The sequence below is a fragment of the Pogonomyrmex barbatus genome, unplaced genomic scaffold, assembly GCF_055798465.1.
Source record: "Pogonomyrmex barbatus isolate J1 unplaced genomic scaffold, ASM5579846v1 scaffold6, whole genome shotgun sequence".
In the NCBI taxonomy this organism is placed as follows: Eukaryota; Metazoa; Arthropoda; class Insecta; order Hymenoptera; family Formicidae; genus Pogonomyrmex; species Pogonomyrmex barbatus.
Window position 1 is genome coordinate 7,915,000 of NW_028297160.1, and position 16,267 is coordinate 7,931,266.

The window sequence follows — 16,267 nt, forward strand, 5'->3', positions numbered from 1 at the left end:
GCGTTGAATCAATACGGCGCGCTTCGTCAGTGCCATCGTCGACCATTCTCATGTATATCCCGATATTCTCTCTTATTTCCACGCAAGCTTAGAAATAGCCTGCTAGACTCTAACGTTATGCTTAAAGCGGGCTCTTCATTTCCTCCGTGGTGGCACGCAAATTGAGGCGCACACTTTGGAATTTGAACGGCTGAGAGGTCACCCTCGATAATAAATGTCCATCGAGGATCACCGCAAGTTCAGTCAAAAAAATGTTGCATTCAACAACTTCCCTCGATGTGACTTAAAAAGAAGATTGATGTATGATGTATTAAAAAATTAGAAATCGTATCTTTCGTGAAATATAAAAATTTGCTCCAAACGCTTGGATGTCTCGATATATTTTTTAATCACTCATCGTGAAGGGTGAAAATCGATACGCGCCGCTATACACGGAAATTAAATTAATTGCGAGTTCCTCCTCGTTCGCATCGTTACCTTTCGGATTTTGTTCGATCGATTTGTGCCGATGCGGTTTTTTTTTTTCTTCACGCTGGCTATTCAGCGATGCACTATTTCTGTGTCGTCACCGACCGGCGCGTGCAAAAAAGCTCGCGAGGAAGCACGTGCGCGATGCGCCGGTCGCCAACAGATGCAGCATGCGGTGCATAGACATCCCTCGTGGCGTTCGATCGCGCATTACTGCACAGTGACATCACGCGAAAATTACGCTCCGTATTGCGAAAGGTATTACGTTTATAGCGCGACGGAGTGCCGAGATTGCGCAGCTGTTGTATATATTCGTAGAGAAATTGCACAGAATTGCGTTTGTACAACGCGCAAACGCACGCAAATTCAGACTCTTAAATGCTCTTCGAAAGTCGACGTGAGAAAATTCTCGTGTCACTCTTCCTTCGAGAGTTATCCTATTGTTAGCGAATTATTATTGTCATTATACCTCACACGTTACGAAGCAAATATGTGTATAAGCGTGTAAATTCCAAGCGCAGTATATATATATATATATATATATATATATATATATATATATAAAGTTAAAGTAATAAAATGCATAGATGTAGATGTAAAATAAATGCATGGGTGTTAAGTATGAATGACGTAATAACTATCGATTGCTTTTTGATATGTTACATATTGAGATCACTATCGACACACGAAAGGCACGTTCGAGCACGTGGGCGAATTTGTTGACATCTTTCATCGAGATATTTAACTGACGTTGGCGAAACAATTATTTGCCGATTTCTCTCTCTCTCTCTCTCTCTCTCTCTCTCTCTCTCTCTCTCTCTCTCTCTCTCTCTCTCTCTCTCTCTCTCTCTCTCTCTCTCTACAGTTAGTATTAGCGGAGGATTGCAAACGTTGGAAGATCAATATTTTGGTAGCGGTTCTCTGCCGCACGTCTGTCGCGTGTGCGCAAATTCGATGCGATTAATTCGGTCGATTGTTTACTTGCAAATTCGTCCTACTTGACAATTGTTCGTAGGTGATGTATCCTGAATTAGAAATTTCAAATCACGGCTTATATACCGATGCTAAATCAAAGCCAGATAATTAATACGTAACGATATTTAAATGATTGATATCGACAAAGAGACACCTTTTACTTATTAGAAATTTAAAACGAACATAGTTATCGCAATTTAATACAAATATAACAACTCTACAAGAATATATATTGGAATGTTGATTGATACGCGTGATATCTGTGCACTAATTCCTCTCTGTGTATGTGATTCCCGATACAAAATAAAATATTTGTAATGCAGATTTGTGCAACGACGTGCAAAGATTTCTGCTGTTCAAATCTATAAGCTATTTTCCCCAGCTCGCACGGTGAATTTTCTTCGCGTTTTATTTTCTTCAACTTGGCACTGGTTGGTCCAGTTTTTCTTGTCACTCCATTCTGCAAATTTCTCACCAGCACTTCTATTTCTCTGTAACTGCATTGTATAATTTCATTGCGTATGCTGTTAACCCGTTCGCTGCTATCCAACGTCGAGAAGTCTGACGCAGTTCACCGCCCACTATATGCGACAGTAATGCACATTCTCGAATATAAGAGGCCAAATACCGTTAGAAATGTGTAGTACATTAATCAGCACATTAAGAAATTTTGCGATTTAATTTTTTTTGTGAGATTAAGTATCTCCTTCTGTACGAAAGACACACGTAAGTTTCATTCCCACGTTCTCTATTATATTATTCTTTTAAACATAAGATATTCGAATACAGAATTCCTATTTTTATTATTATTATTATTATTATTATTATTATTATTCTCGATATAATATATTCATAAACAATAACCTAGAAATCAGAGTATAAGCGGTTAATGCGTAATTATACTCTTATGTAACCCCACGTTTATTATATCCTACATCTCGCGTAAATAACATAAAAAATTATGTCAAGCACTTTTATAGAGTACAAAAAGAACAGGAAGAAGAAGGATAACGAAAAAAGATAGCTCACTGATGCAACACTAAAATGCTGCGGGGAGAACCAGTGCAATTTAGCTTCAAAGTCAAGTGGCAGTTTCCTACACGGAAAAATCCGTCATTTTCTTTCGTTCCCGCAATTTTCACGTAGCCCAAATGGGATCGGGAGTTTTTCCCCATGCGGTCGTTCAATCCATGTCAATCACCGTCCCGGTATTCGCGATTGCGCGACGCTCGCGATCGGCGGCGTCGAAGGCACGCGTCGTCATCGGCGTCTTGGCACGCGCCGCTACCCGATGCCGACGTCGACGTCGTCGCTGCGGCGTCGCGGCGTCACGCGCGCTCGCGATCCTGCAGCGACTCGCCTCATCACTGCTTTAAATTTAGACGTCGATTATTACGCGAGCAGGCTCGTGCCTCGACGTAATCTCTCGACGACGTCGCTTCCCCGAACGTTCTCCGTCGCGACGGCGTAACGCCCATTTCCCGAAAGCGGATTGCGAAACGTGAAGGTTTCACGGAAATCACGAAACGCCAAAACGCGAAAACGTTCACGTGTCAGAACGAACAACGCGCGACACGTGATCCGCCCGCAGCAATCTATTTCGCTAAATTTTCAAAATCAATTAGCTATTATTATATTATTTAATTAATTATTGTATTACTTAATTAGCCGTTGGAATGTTATATCCATATAATTAATTATAAAGTATGTCCATTATTTGAAGGATCTACTTCAAATATCAATTATATGATATTTAAAGTAGACAATTACAAATTGTAGAATGAAATATCGCATTAATAAATAATATTATAATATTATTAAATATAATATTAAATTAAAATGTATGAAAAGATTAAAAATAGATTCTAATGTATATTCTATAATTGGAAAGAGAAAAAGAAAGAGTTCAATTTAAGAATTATTTTATTTAGGATTTTGTAGACTTATTATGCAAATTCTTCAATTTCTATGCTTTTGATTTTAATTTGTAGCTATTCATCAACGAGTTTCATTAACAATTTCTAGTGAATGTCGTAACTATTTACAGTAAAAATGAACAGTAAAAATGAATATACTTATGAAATTGTTTTCACAGAAAGCGACATATGTATATATTATATTTGCGTGCGAACGTTTCATTAATTACGTAGTGTTTCATTAACTCGACGATTTAATGCTGGTTAATCGATCACGATACTGTCGAAATTTCTGATCGCGGTTTAACGCAAAGAACGCGTTGGATGGCTCAAGAAATTTCTTAACTGCCCCACCAACTTCACACTCCATCGACTTGTGCGCGATCGATACAACACACCGCATGTATCGTACTGTCGAGTCACAAAAACGGCAAGATGTGTCGGATCGCAACGATTATCTGCCAACGAAATCTGTTTGAGGAAATAGCCGGTCATCAATCAACAATTTTCTGATTGCCATCAATGTTATTGAAATTAGGTGTTGCATGCTTTGATAAACACTCGCACAAGAGAAATCTATATCTATTTGATTATCTTTGCCTTACTTATTCTTATATTCACATTTTGATTATTTTAAAATTGTGTTAAAATAGAATTGCAACAAAAGTTTCATTAAAGGATCAATCTCAAATTCTTTAAACAATCCGTAAATAAAAATATTGATGATAACTCTGGCACGCCTATGTATCGCAGCAAAATTAATTTTGCATTTATCTATAAATTAATAGGCAAGCAGATTTCAAACAAAAACAACATGTTTGTCACTACAAAATCAATATTTTAAAAATACATGAATTTTTCTTATTCAGACGATAAATTTTAATTTATGCAATATTTAGCATTTTAATTATTTAATATTGGAAGTCATTAATATTAATAACGGTAACTCAGTAATTATTTTTCCATCAATTGTTCTCTCTATGTAGATGTAATACACGTGTCGCGTAAAATATCTATAATCTTCCACAAGTGTGAGATTTTTCGCCTCTGAGAATAAAAAAAAAAGAAGGAAACCGACGAAAGACAGCAAATTCATTTTAATCTTTAGCTGAAAGGATCAACCACAAGCAAGGCTTCCTTACCGGAAGAAGTCGCCTCGAGCGTGCGGTCGTCGGAACTCTGCCACGTCGCGTTCACCTTGCCACGGTCGATCGAAGCATCTCTCGCGTTGCGATCGAACGAGTATCGGTACCGTGGACGACGGTCAGGAGGATACCGGAAACGCGGAAGCCGCGTGCGAAGGCACAGGTGACGGCGAGAACGAACTAACGGATGTCACGTGGAGGAGGAAGGTTCGACCGTCACTGAAGCCGCGTCGCTCGCCACCGCTGCCGTCGCCGCCGCTGCCTCCTCCAACGCGGCAGTAACGACGTCGACGGCGTCGACGACGACGGTGCATGACGCTCGAAATAGCGTCGTCCTTGACGGCGAGCATGACGTCGTCATCCCGCCGCACGGTCGATGACGGACGGGGGCAGCGTTGTGACGTCAGTGTTAATGCCACCGCCGCCGCCGCCGCCGCCGCCGCCGCCGCCGCCGCCGCCACCACCGCCGCTGCCACCGCCACCACCACCACCGCCGCCGTCGCTGCCGTCGCCGCTACCGACGCCACCGAATCGACGCCGAGTTTGCGCGACGCGTGTTCACGGAGTAGACACGAGGCGCGAATTTCTCCGTGGAAGCGATCGATGGAGATCCGCGCCGGAGATCGCACTTTCTCAAACATCTCGATTCCGTTCCGCGATAGATAAAATCGATGACTATGCGCGATATACATTATATAGAGTTATACTAATGAGAAATTTATTATTTTTACTGTGCAAGCGTCTCCTTCGAAAATGTCCTTGAGAATTATAATCCCTTAAACTATCTCTTTTTTTTTTTATTGTTTTTTCTATGCTCAATTAATGTAAAATGAATTTTTACTTGATAAAAATATCAACATATTACTAATTTATAAGAAATTAAAGAAAATTAAATTTAAGTAAACTAAACTTCAAAAATACCAGTTAAATTATTCTTCGATTAATCTAGTCGCTAGTAAGTTTATTTCCAATATAATTTTAATTTTAAACTCAAAATATCTGACATTTAAAGGTAAAAAAAGTCTTGAAAAGATAAATTAGAAATTCGATCAAACTCTCATTAAGGAGAGACGTATTCCGTTTCAATATAAAAGTTCATAAATGAATCTAGTAACATTGAATAATTGTGTTTACAAAAATAAAATATGCTGCGATATTTTAGGACGCTTAATTGCTATCGCCATATATTTTGAGAAGAAACGCGTAATCATACAAATAAAAATACTCCCTCTTAGAATTTATTTTCAGATCCACATAAGAAATCATATTTTGGACCAATTGGATCAATTGAATCAATTTCTAAAACAGTATGATATTTAAATTTCAAGTTTGACATGTGCTACAACGTTATATGTCACAAACAATCCGTTAACGAGTCAAAGTGTCACTTACATACAATAAGTGATTACAGAAATATTAATGACTGTTGATAGGAATGCCGATACGTATGCGCAATTCGTTCGTAAGGAAATTATACGTTAATACATAACGTCAACACGATGGAAAAGTCGACTTATGGTAATTCGAATATACCGCGTAACAAAAATGTATAACGCCACACGCTACTGTATGACGCACGTGCCTACTTCACTTGAAATAGACTTCATCCTGGACTGGTGTTCCGCTTAAGTTTCGAGTAAAACGACATGATTTTCTGCGTAAACGAATCTATTCCATGCTGTATAAAACTGTTCTTACGACATGCCTCGTATTTGCACAGAAATCATATCGTAAGACTAATAACATTTTTATCGTACTTATTTCTATTGTTATTATTATAATTATTGTTAGATCAATATAATCATTATAAGCTCGTTAAAATATATTTATTTATATATTTGAAAATCGTTAGATGTTAGAAAATGCAAAAGTTATCGTACGATCGTACAATATATTTGCATTCTAAACAGATGATTAATCTATGCTAAAGAGAGAAATGACAAAAGAATAAATTATAAGCCGTATGAAGCATATTACGTTAAAAAGCGCATTACGTTAAAAAGAAAACTTTATATTACGTGTAGGTTGTGACGTCGATTATTTTGCGCGACGTTAACATGACGATGACAGGATCGGTAATTGACTGCTTTGTGTGGCGGTTTCTTCGTAGGAGTCACGACACCGAAATCTCGCCCCTTCGTGCAATACGTGCGTATCATCCCCAACAAAAGCCTCATCACAACATCGTGGTAACAATGACGTACGTTGAATATTTGACGAAGTTTCGCGGTGTAACATTTATGCAATATAAATCAGGCTCGCTCGCGTTCGACTTTTTGCACGCTTTTTTCCCTGTTCACTCCGATAAAGCTCGTTTCTTGGTCGCGTGTCGCCTCCGAAGGAAGGGGGTTCGGATAGATAGTGAGTGGGTTTAATATGAATTGGATATTGTATTTTCTGCCATTACGTTCCGAACAATTTCTTCCATACATACGTATATTATTTAACTAAATGTAATTTCTGCACTTGCGAAGTGCGTTCGCCATTCGTGTTTGATTAAGCGGTATCATAAATATTTCGCTCTCGACAAAATCAAAGCGTTGAACGATTGCTATTTGATTATAGGGCTCAATATTTGTTCGTCGTTATAAAAAGAATTCATAATTGTATTGATTTATACCTTATGAACTAACAAAATGGATTATTTACCGGCGGGCGTAATATGATATGATTATATATTAACGAAATGAATTAAGTCACAATTTGATATGTTGTTGATATTAGACATTAAAGTCAATTATCCATTAAAATTATATCGTTATATATAAAATTATTGCAGATTTGCATGTATTTGGAAGTAAAATCATTTATCTTATGAATACTTTTGGCAGAATTGAATGAGAATTAAAATATTTTAATATTATATATATATATATATATATATATATATATATATATATATAAAATGCAATTATATTAATTAAAACGCTTATAAACTTTCGGTACTCCTACACACACGACGATCATGTAATGTTAAAATTCTTGAAAAAATCAACGTTAAAAATATCGCACGAAACGAGTAATTAATAACTGTAGCGCAAATAAATGACAAAATATTATTCAATAACGATATCATCACATTTTACGCAGTATTGGCTATTTCAAAATCCCGTGAAATAAAATTTTCGAACGCGATTTTTGTCACCGAATTTTTCCCTCTCAAAAAAAAAAAGATTGACAGTCTGCCGTGCGTCACATGCTATTATCTCATCCCTCAGTTACGCAAAGATACGTTTTATCTCGGGAAAACGCAGCGTGAATTCCGGGGCATTCTGGGGTGATTTACAATCTGCCAGCTATCGTCGGCTGACAGCGATAAACAAATCGATCGGCAAACAAATCGGACGAATCACGGAGCAGCCAGCCTTATCAGTCGGCGTCGCGGTGCAGCGCGTGACCGACGTATGATTCACAGCGAGCGTCGCGACGCTCGCAATCGCATCCGAAACGGCATTCTTATACGCGAAGCGAACGAGATACGAGGTACGAGGTTTGTGCCTCGCTCGTGGTTTCACGCTATAGCACACGTCGGAAACGTGAAAAGTATTAAGCGGCACGTGATGCGTCAGCCGTCTCACCGCCACTTTCGTCTCTTTTGTAGCCCGGCCAAGTAGCCGCGGATCGCCCGCCTCGCACGTATATTTAGTTTGCCCAGCAAAACAATGCAATTGGCCTCTAGGAAGTGCTGTTCGGTCACTAGGATTTTTCTTAACCCTTTGACTGCCAGAAAAGAGAGAGAGAGAGAAAAAGAGAAACGGAGATGGATATCACGCATACGTGAACAATATTCTAATTGCTTTAGATATTAATTTTGTCGAAATAATAAATAATTAATTCGTTTAAATAAAAAAAATTAATTATTTCGATTAAATGTGAATATAATAAAAAGTTATATATATCCAGATAAGGAAATTGTCGATTAGTAGCGTTATGCATAATCAAATTCTAAATTCTAAAGATAACTAACAATCCACTAGCGATAAAATTTTTCCATAATTAATCTCATGCAATTCTTATGGATAATTTCTCACTTTAAAATATATATAAATGGCATGAATTAAAAAATTATTCTCTTTTATATAATAACAATCTTTTACGCTCTGAAAACATTAGAGACCATCGATGTATCATTTAGTTTTCGTCGCTTCGAAAGTATCGAAAAATTATAAAAATGGAAAGATCGATTGATGGCGGAAAAAAAAAACAGATTAAAAAAACCAGCCTAGTAAATCTAATAGCCGAATAAATACAGCTACGGGAGACTTTTGAGATATCGCGTGCGCGCATAGTGATTAATGTCGACGAACTCACTTGGAAAATCATTCGACGTGCAATTCGCGCGTAACGGAATGTTATTCCGCTCAGCGCGAAAATAGAGATTGCGGGCATGGAAAAGAAATAGGATGATGAGCGCGCGCGCACCCGCACCGATTGACAGCGACATGGTAGATAATATAATGTATAAGAATTTTTTACACGGGAGAGAATATTTTCCGATATCACTTTAAGCTACCCCTTGTGCTGCTCAGTGGCTGCGTGAACGAGCTCTACGTTATAACAGGTGCGCGCGTTATACGATCGCATCAAGAAAGCGCGCGCGCGACGTCGTTATCTTGGTTACGGCACACGCGTACATAATAAACACGTGTAATATATACACATATATACGACAGCTATAGGCTGTTTATGGAGCTCCGGCCTTGGCGAGTCAAGGGACGCGGGATTTGTCGCTAAACCTCCCCTGTATCTACCTACCGCCCATCGGCGCCTCCGACAACTCGAAAACAACTTGCAATCAGTCCAGGATATATTTCGCGCACGGAGCTCTCTTTGATCGTGATTTCCGCGAGATAAATTTTTATCACTGAGAAGCCAATTAAATCTAATGTGCGGATACGAGAAAATTCGTGCACGAAACACAAGATACGAGATTTGTGCAATATATATTTGAAACTAATGAAAGAAATAAAGTGACACATTTTTCATAGTCCTCACGTGAATGAAGAAGAATTATAAAGTAATATGATATTTCCACGGAAATGACCCGCTTGAAGTGATAAGTAAAATGACCATCTTTTTTATTACTGTATATATGCTTTGAAGAGGGATTATCCATCGTAAAATACATGTTTGTTATGAAACTTTTTTTAACAAAATCGCATATAATATAATTCACTTCAAGAAAAATAGAAGAAAAACAATATTATAATAGAAACAATATATTATAAAACAATATATATTATAAAACAATATATAATCTTATAATATCATTGAGTAAATTTTATATACATGCATGATTTTATCTTAGAAATAATCTTATTTTCAAGGCATAAAAGATTTTATAAAAAGCAATGATGCCTCATTCTATCTAACTCATAAATGCAATTATTTATAAAACAATTTTTAGAAAAACGATTATTTTATTAATTATTTTCGATAATTCTATTATATATATGTTTTATTATATATATTATGTAAATATTATATAGATATAATATTTATATTTGAATAAACATTGAACGAACAAGGGCATTTGGAGTCAAGCGCAATGGAAGAGCGCAAATGAAAAGTCCATTGATATACTTCTATATATTAAGTTCTATTAAATCCATACATTTCGATCCAACTTCAGATCATCTTCAGTAGATACTGTCTTCAACTTTGAGTTATATACGGCGTGTTGGTGAAAAATTTAACAGATTCGCATCGATAAGAGCGATAATGCAATACATCGAGAGCATCCGTCCAAAACAATTTCACAGCTGAACTCGGAGAACTCGATGATATCGTCAATTATCCCAATAAAACGCATACAGATAATAAATAGTGAATATTGCAAAAGCATGATCGAAAATAAAAAGTTGTACAATAAATAAGTTTAATGCGGTTAACGAAAATAAAATAAAAAGACGTCTTAACTATTTCGTGTTAAAAATTAAAATTGATTTACATCAGCTCTCCTACATCAGCTGTGGAACTGTTTCGGATGCTCTCACGTAACTCAAAGTTGAAGACAGTGTCTGAAGATGATCCGAGTTGGATCGAAACGTATATGGATTTAATAGAACCTAATATATAGAAGTATATCAATGGACTTTTCATTTGCGCTCTTCCGCGCACTGCGCTTGATTCCAAATACTCTTGTTCGTTCAATGTTTATTCTCATATTAGAGGAGTCCTCACACTTTAAATTTTAAGTTAATTTTTAAGTTATTTATATTTGAAATTTTCATATAATAAATGTATATAATAATTATTATATATTATATAAATATAACTTTTTCAAGAAATCATGAATATTTGCAAAACTGTAATTGAATCACGTAGTATAATTCACTGTTAATACTGTATTAAAATTCTATTATTTGCTTTTAGAAGCATATAAATTTTATGAAAAAAGCATCAAAATCATATATTTTTCTTGTCTATAAATACAGAAAGAAAATATAAGATGTCATTATATTAGAAAATGTAGTAATTAATAATATTATATATTTTAAATACAATGAAGAAACAATCAATTAAACAAAACAATAAATATAAAAATACGTAAAAAAATCGATTTAATACAAAAGCATTGCAAGATTAATTAGAATTAGCACGACACATATTTTAACGCGTTAAGTAGTTATGACCGATCATTGTCAGGCATCGCGATAAAAACGCTTGTCGGCTGAATGTGAAGGTATTTAACTACTCGTTAGACGATATCTGTACCTCTGATTACTTGTTACATTAACTTGTACCGCAGTAATCAACGTGAAAAATCCAAAATAAATGTGTTACAATACAAAAATACGGGAAATCCGTTAAAATATTAATTTCACGATTCATTTTACATACGAGCTCTAAATATCGAATATCACGTACGAGCAAAAATCAGCATATAGAAAAAATGAGATCAATTAGTTTTGCAATATATTTCTGTATCTGTATTATAACAAATAACGTAGACAATTTAAATTTCAATAAGATTTACTCAATTTCTTGCATCTCGGATCGAACGGACAAGACATTTCTCGCGACAATATTTTACAAATAATCGTAAATCTATAATTCAACGTCAAACTGCATACTCTATTAACGACGTGTTAACGAAATTCGGAACAATCACCTTCGGCTTCCGTCCTCATTATTTTTTTCTCCTTCGCATCTCTCTATGCGACCAATCCATCGAGCGTTCGCTCGGCCTGACGACACCGCGCCGAGGAAGTTATAAGCGCCGATTTACCATTGTCACGGCCGTTTCTCTCCCGCGAGAGAACATTACGATCGGAGGCTGTCGCAATTCGAGCGCGGCAATGCAAACCGATGACCGACCGGCCGGCTAACCGCCTCGCCGTCTTGTCTCGCCTCGCCTTGCCCCGCCGCGCCTCGCCGCGCCTCGCCACGCCGCACCTGCACCCGCTCTCGGCGCAAGTGGTTATATTTGTAATCCTCGTATGCTCTCTTCTTTCCCTGCAATCTCTCGTGCAGGCCAAGTATGTACGCGGAAAAGAAACGGCTTGCACTCTCGGCTGACTGCCAGACTATATTTACTGCAACGTGCCGATTACACCTGTAAAAAGTCCTGTGGAAAGCGGAGAGCGCAGATCCCGCGGTATCGATTAATCGCAGAGGATGGTAGCCCATCCGCATGCCCACCCGAATGTCCAACTGTGTGTCTTTTAAACAAAATAAATTTTCTAAATGCTAAATGAAGTTATAACGGAGCCTGATTTTTTGTGCGTGAAAGACTGCTGGTTATATTGATTTATTTATATATTTATCGGCTAAAGAATAATAATAATTATAACTCCGATGGACGCGAGAAAGTGATGCAGAGTTTTCTGGATAATTTTTAAATAGACACGCTAAAAGATTTGGAAATACGAAACGCAGAGATGACAGTAGTGATGGCGATGAGTTCCATGACAATACTAATAATATAAATAATATAAATTAACCATTTCTAAAAAATTCACATCAATTCTATAATTTTCTTCAAAGATCAACGACATTTTTAGTTTGAGAAAATCTCTCAAATATGCTATGATAATTATCGAAGTTCAAAATTATTCTGTAATTTAAAAAATTTAGAGAAACGATGATTCTTTTTACTTGAATAATATTGCTACGTTATTCATAGGAATATCGAACAATGAAATAATACATATGTGGAGAACTTAAAGAATCGACAGCTGGTTTGACGTCATAATTTGACGCCGAGGATCGATGCGCTCGGATGAATTGTGATTTAATTGGCAGACAGGGAATAATCGCGGTAAAGTGGACCACCACGATTGTCTAGGCGAAATAATAACAACGATATTCTCGTCACCGCCGTCTACGTCACGGCCGTGACGTAAGCAGATATCGGGCACAAACGGTGACGAGCGTTTGGAAATAATATCGGACGGGCGTAAGGCGGCGATAACCCAAATCGCTCTGTAATAATGTTCAATTATTTAACCACCGTGGCTCGATTCACCGCAAATGGCACCGAGAAGTATGAGTTACAATTATCGATAATAAAATACTGTACAGACGAAGAAACTCGCTGATGTTTCCAAATGGATAATATATCTGATATGATACGAAAATTGATATCTTGAATATCTCATGCGACAATTAGAAGTCGAAATAGATGAACGAACTTACGATATATTACCCCAAAACACAATTTTTAAAATAAAACCAAAATCTCCATAAAAAGCGATCCATAAAAAGCGATTTTAAAAAGCTAACATGAATAATAATCGGTCTTTTCGCATCATCAAGCCGAAAACGAGCGCAACAGATCGTTATGTTAGGAATCATATTAATTTCGATAAATGCATGCTTTTGCAACTGAAACTGATAGAGTGTAATATCGAATGACCTAAATATCGAGCAGTGTAGTTAGACCATATATAAATAAATATTTTAACAATTTAATATTATACTCGAGAAAAAGTTTCAAATTGTATTGTGTGCATGCATTTAATTGCATGCAATCCAAAATCGAAACAATTAATTAGACAATTTTTAAATTGTATTTTAAATTCTGTTGCAAAATAAATTTGATATATTAAATGTTAATATCGCATAGCATTACTAGTTCAAAATTTGGCTATTTAATAATAAAAGTTCAATATATTAATATCTGATTGCATATACTATGGAGAATTGGCAAATTTTTTAACAATTTGATTCTCTCTCGAACAGTGTTTATAAATTTAAAAATAAATAAATTTTTATAAAAAAAAGTAAGAAATAAAATTGTATCAATTACGTTTTATACAAAAATCAATATTAAGATATTAAACTTAATAATATATTCCAATACGTAACGTGATCTTTTATCAAGTTTACAATAATACCTTATAATTTTATGACCCGCGCATTTTATCGAGTGATCTATTTCTTCATAAAAGTCCATCCATTCCCCGTCATTTAATTATCAATTATTATCAATCGAGTTATGAATCGAATTAAATTGCAGAATATGAAATCTCGATAGAGGATCTATAATATAGAACATGAAAACGTCATCGAGAGAAAACCATCGAACCATTTACATACGTTATCAATAAAACAAAATGTAATTTTATCGATAACGATTGGCTGAAAATTTCGCGATCGAACGAAACGATCGAGTACTATGATCTAGCATCCTCAGTGCAGAACCACCACCGCCATCACCACTACCACCACCACCACCATCATCATCGTACATCACCGTCACCATAACCATCACCAGCAGCGAGTATCTTACGGGGTAATCCACGGTCTTGCGCCCCATGTTTTTGACTTACACTTGTTCCAATGATCGTGGCGTTGCGCCGCGTGCTGCTCGAGGTTCCGATGATGGTCGTGGTTGTTGTTGGTGTCCGCGGCGATGGTGAGCTGGTGGTACGGCGTGGCGGTGGCCAGGTGGATCGGCGCCGTCGCCGATCGCTCTTGCTGCTCGACGGCACCCAGGTGCCGGACGGCGGCGACGGCGGCGACGTCGTTAGCGCCGCCGCGGTGCTGCTGATGCTGATGATGGTGATGCGCCGCGACGCCGACGGCAGCGGCGGTCGCTTCCGTGCTGCCGGTACTGTCCTCGACGGTGGTGCGCATCGCGCGTACGATCGGCAACGGTGTTGCTTCGGCGATCGCTTCGTTCAATCGCGGCGGTTGCTCACCGGGCGACCGCCGATCGCGCGTAGCATCCCGCGCGATTCGCGATTCGCGGAGACGCGAATGAACCGGAGGACACGTACGCGCGTCGATGAAAATCAATAGTCCCCCGAGACGTTCGGACGTTGTGCGCGTCCACGATCTATAGATCCGCGGGAATCCCCTCGAGAGGCGTCGCGGACAGATCCGTCCGCGAGAGACCGTCACGTGAGCTCCAGTCTACTGGAACGCGAACTGCTTACGCCGATCGACGTGGGCATCGGAGATTTAAATTCCTGCCGGATGAGCCTCCGACGTTCGACGCCGAATATCGGCGGGTATCGAGAAGCTCCCTTTAATCCTTACATGCGAATGATGAGATCAGATAAAATGAGATCGATGTGTGTGTTGCACAGTTCACGCCGATTAATGATTAAAAAAAACGCGCCGCGTTCGCGGGAAGATGCGATAAACTGCACGTTCAGCATCGATACGATCCCTTTAATAATGAAGCATGCGCGGTCGGGCCGGTCGACGAATGGACGGCGGGAGGAAGGGAAAGAAAATGAAACGGCAATCAGAGGAGTCAGACTTGCGGTGATGCACGATCGAAAATCCGTTACACGATTATTGTCAATTGACCAAATGCTTTGCCCGTCTATGATCACGTATAGAAGAATAATGTATGAAAAAAAACCGAGATAGGAAAAAAGACCGGGAAAAAAGGAAACAGGAGGAAGAAAAAGGAGGATTCCCTGCCGCCAGCCGGTGGAGAACGCGCTCGCGATTTCCACACGCAACACACACAACACCGGAGGAGCAGAGCGACAGCCTCCTCCCGCGCAACAACGAATGAACGAACGTGAGACAGCACACGTGATATGATGTGTGATGTATCACCGACCTGCGTGCGTCGTCGTAGGGCAAGGCGAATCCTTCCTGATGATGTTGTCGGAGGTCAGCGCTCCACCGAGGAGCCCGAATACTTCCGCTCTGGGCACTCGCATGCAGAATCCTGATGCTTCGTCGCCGCTTATCGTTGTTGCAGCGTCGCTGCGTCGGGCGTCATCGTCCTTCTTCCTGTTGGAGCTGGTCCTCGTTGATCCCGGCACCTGCCGCTAATTAGTTCTGCTTGATCGAGAATGGGCTCGGATGGTCGCGGTAATCAGCACACCGGTACGTGGTCTGATGGGGATTGGTCACTTCAGAGCACCGAACGCGACAATCAACACGCGGAGATACAAGCCACCCTCGTCGAAGAAAAACGCTCAATCCCGCACGATCCTGAATACGCGAAACGTAAACGATGACGGCGTCGGTCCAGCGAACGGGGCCGGGAAAAATGTCGTTACGCGGATAGATAAAGAAAGAGAGAGCGAATGATAGACGACAGGTGAAAGATCCTGAGAGAGTGGAACCTTCGACTACTCTGAGAGAGAGAGAGAGAGCGGTACACTCGCACGGGTGGCCGGCCGCCGCGTAACTGAGTCCGGATCGCGCGCGTTCCTCCGCTATATTAAAACCGTACCGTGTGTAGCGGCGGCGACGGCGGTGGTGGCGTACGAAGATGCGGAGAGGAACGGAGAGGAGGGTGGAAGGCGCGCGGTAGCGGGAGGCGAACGGCGCTAACGATGACGTCAT

The 16,267-nt window shown here is 39.0% G+C and overlaps 1 protein-coding gene across 3 annotated transcripts in view; it reads right to left on the reverse strand.

Annotated features, from left to right (window-relative positions):
- Positions 1–16,106, reverse strand: part of Hr38 (Hormone receptor-like in 38) — a 62,403-nt gene extending 46,297 nt beyond the window's left edge. Inside the window, exon 1 of one of the 3 annotated variants that reach the window (XM_011631430.3) lies at positions 15,531–16,106. In XM_011631430.3, the coding sequence (XP_011629732.2) occupies positions 15,531–15,633 (103 nt within the window). In that variant the 5' untranslated portion in view covers positions 15,634–16,106. Of the gene's footprint in view, positions 1–14,280; positions 14,724–15,530 lie in introns of those variants that run through there. The other 2 variants (XM_089082446.1, XM_089082447.1) reach the window with 2 other exon arrangements.
- Positions 16,107–16,267: the final 161 nt, after the last annotated feature.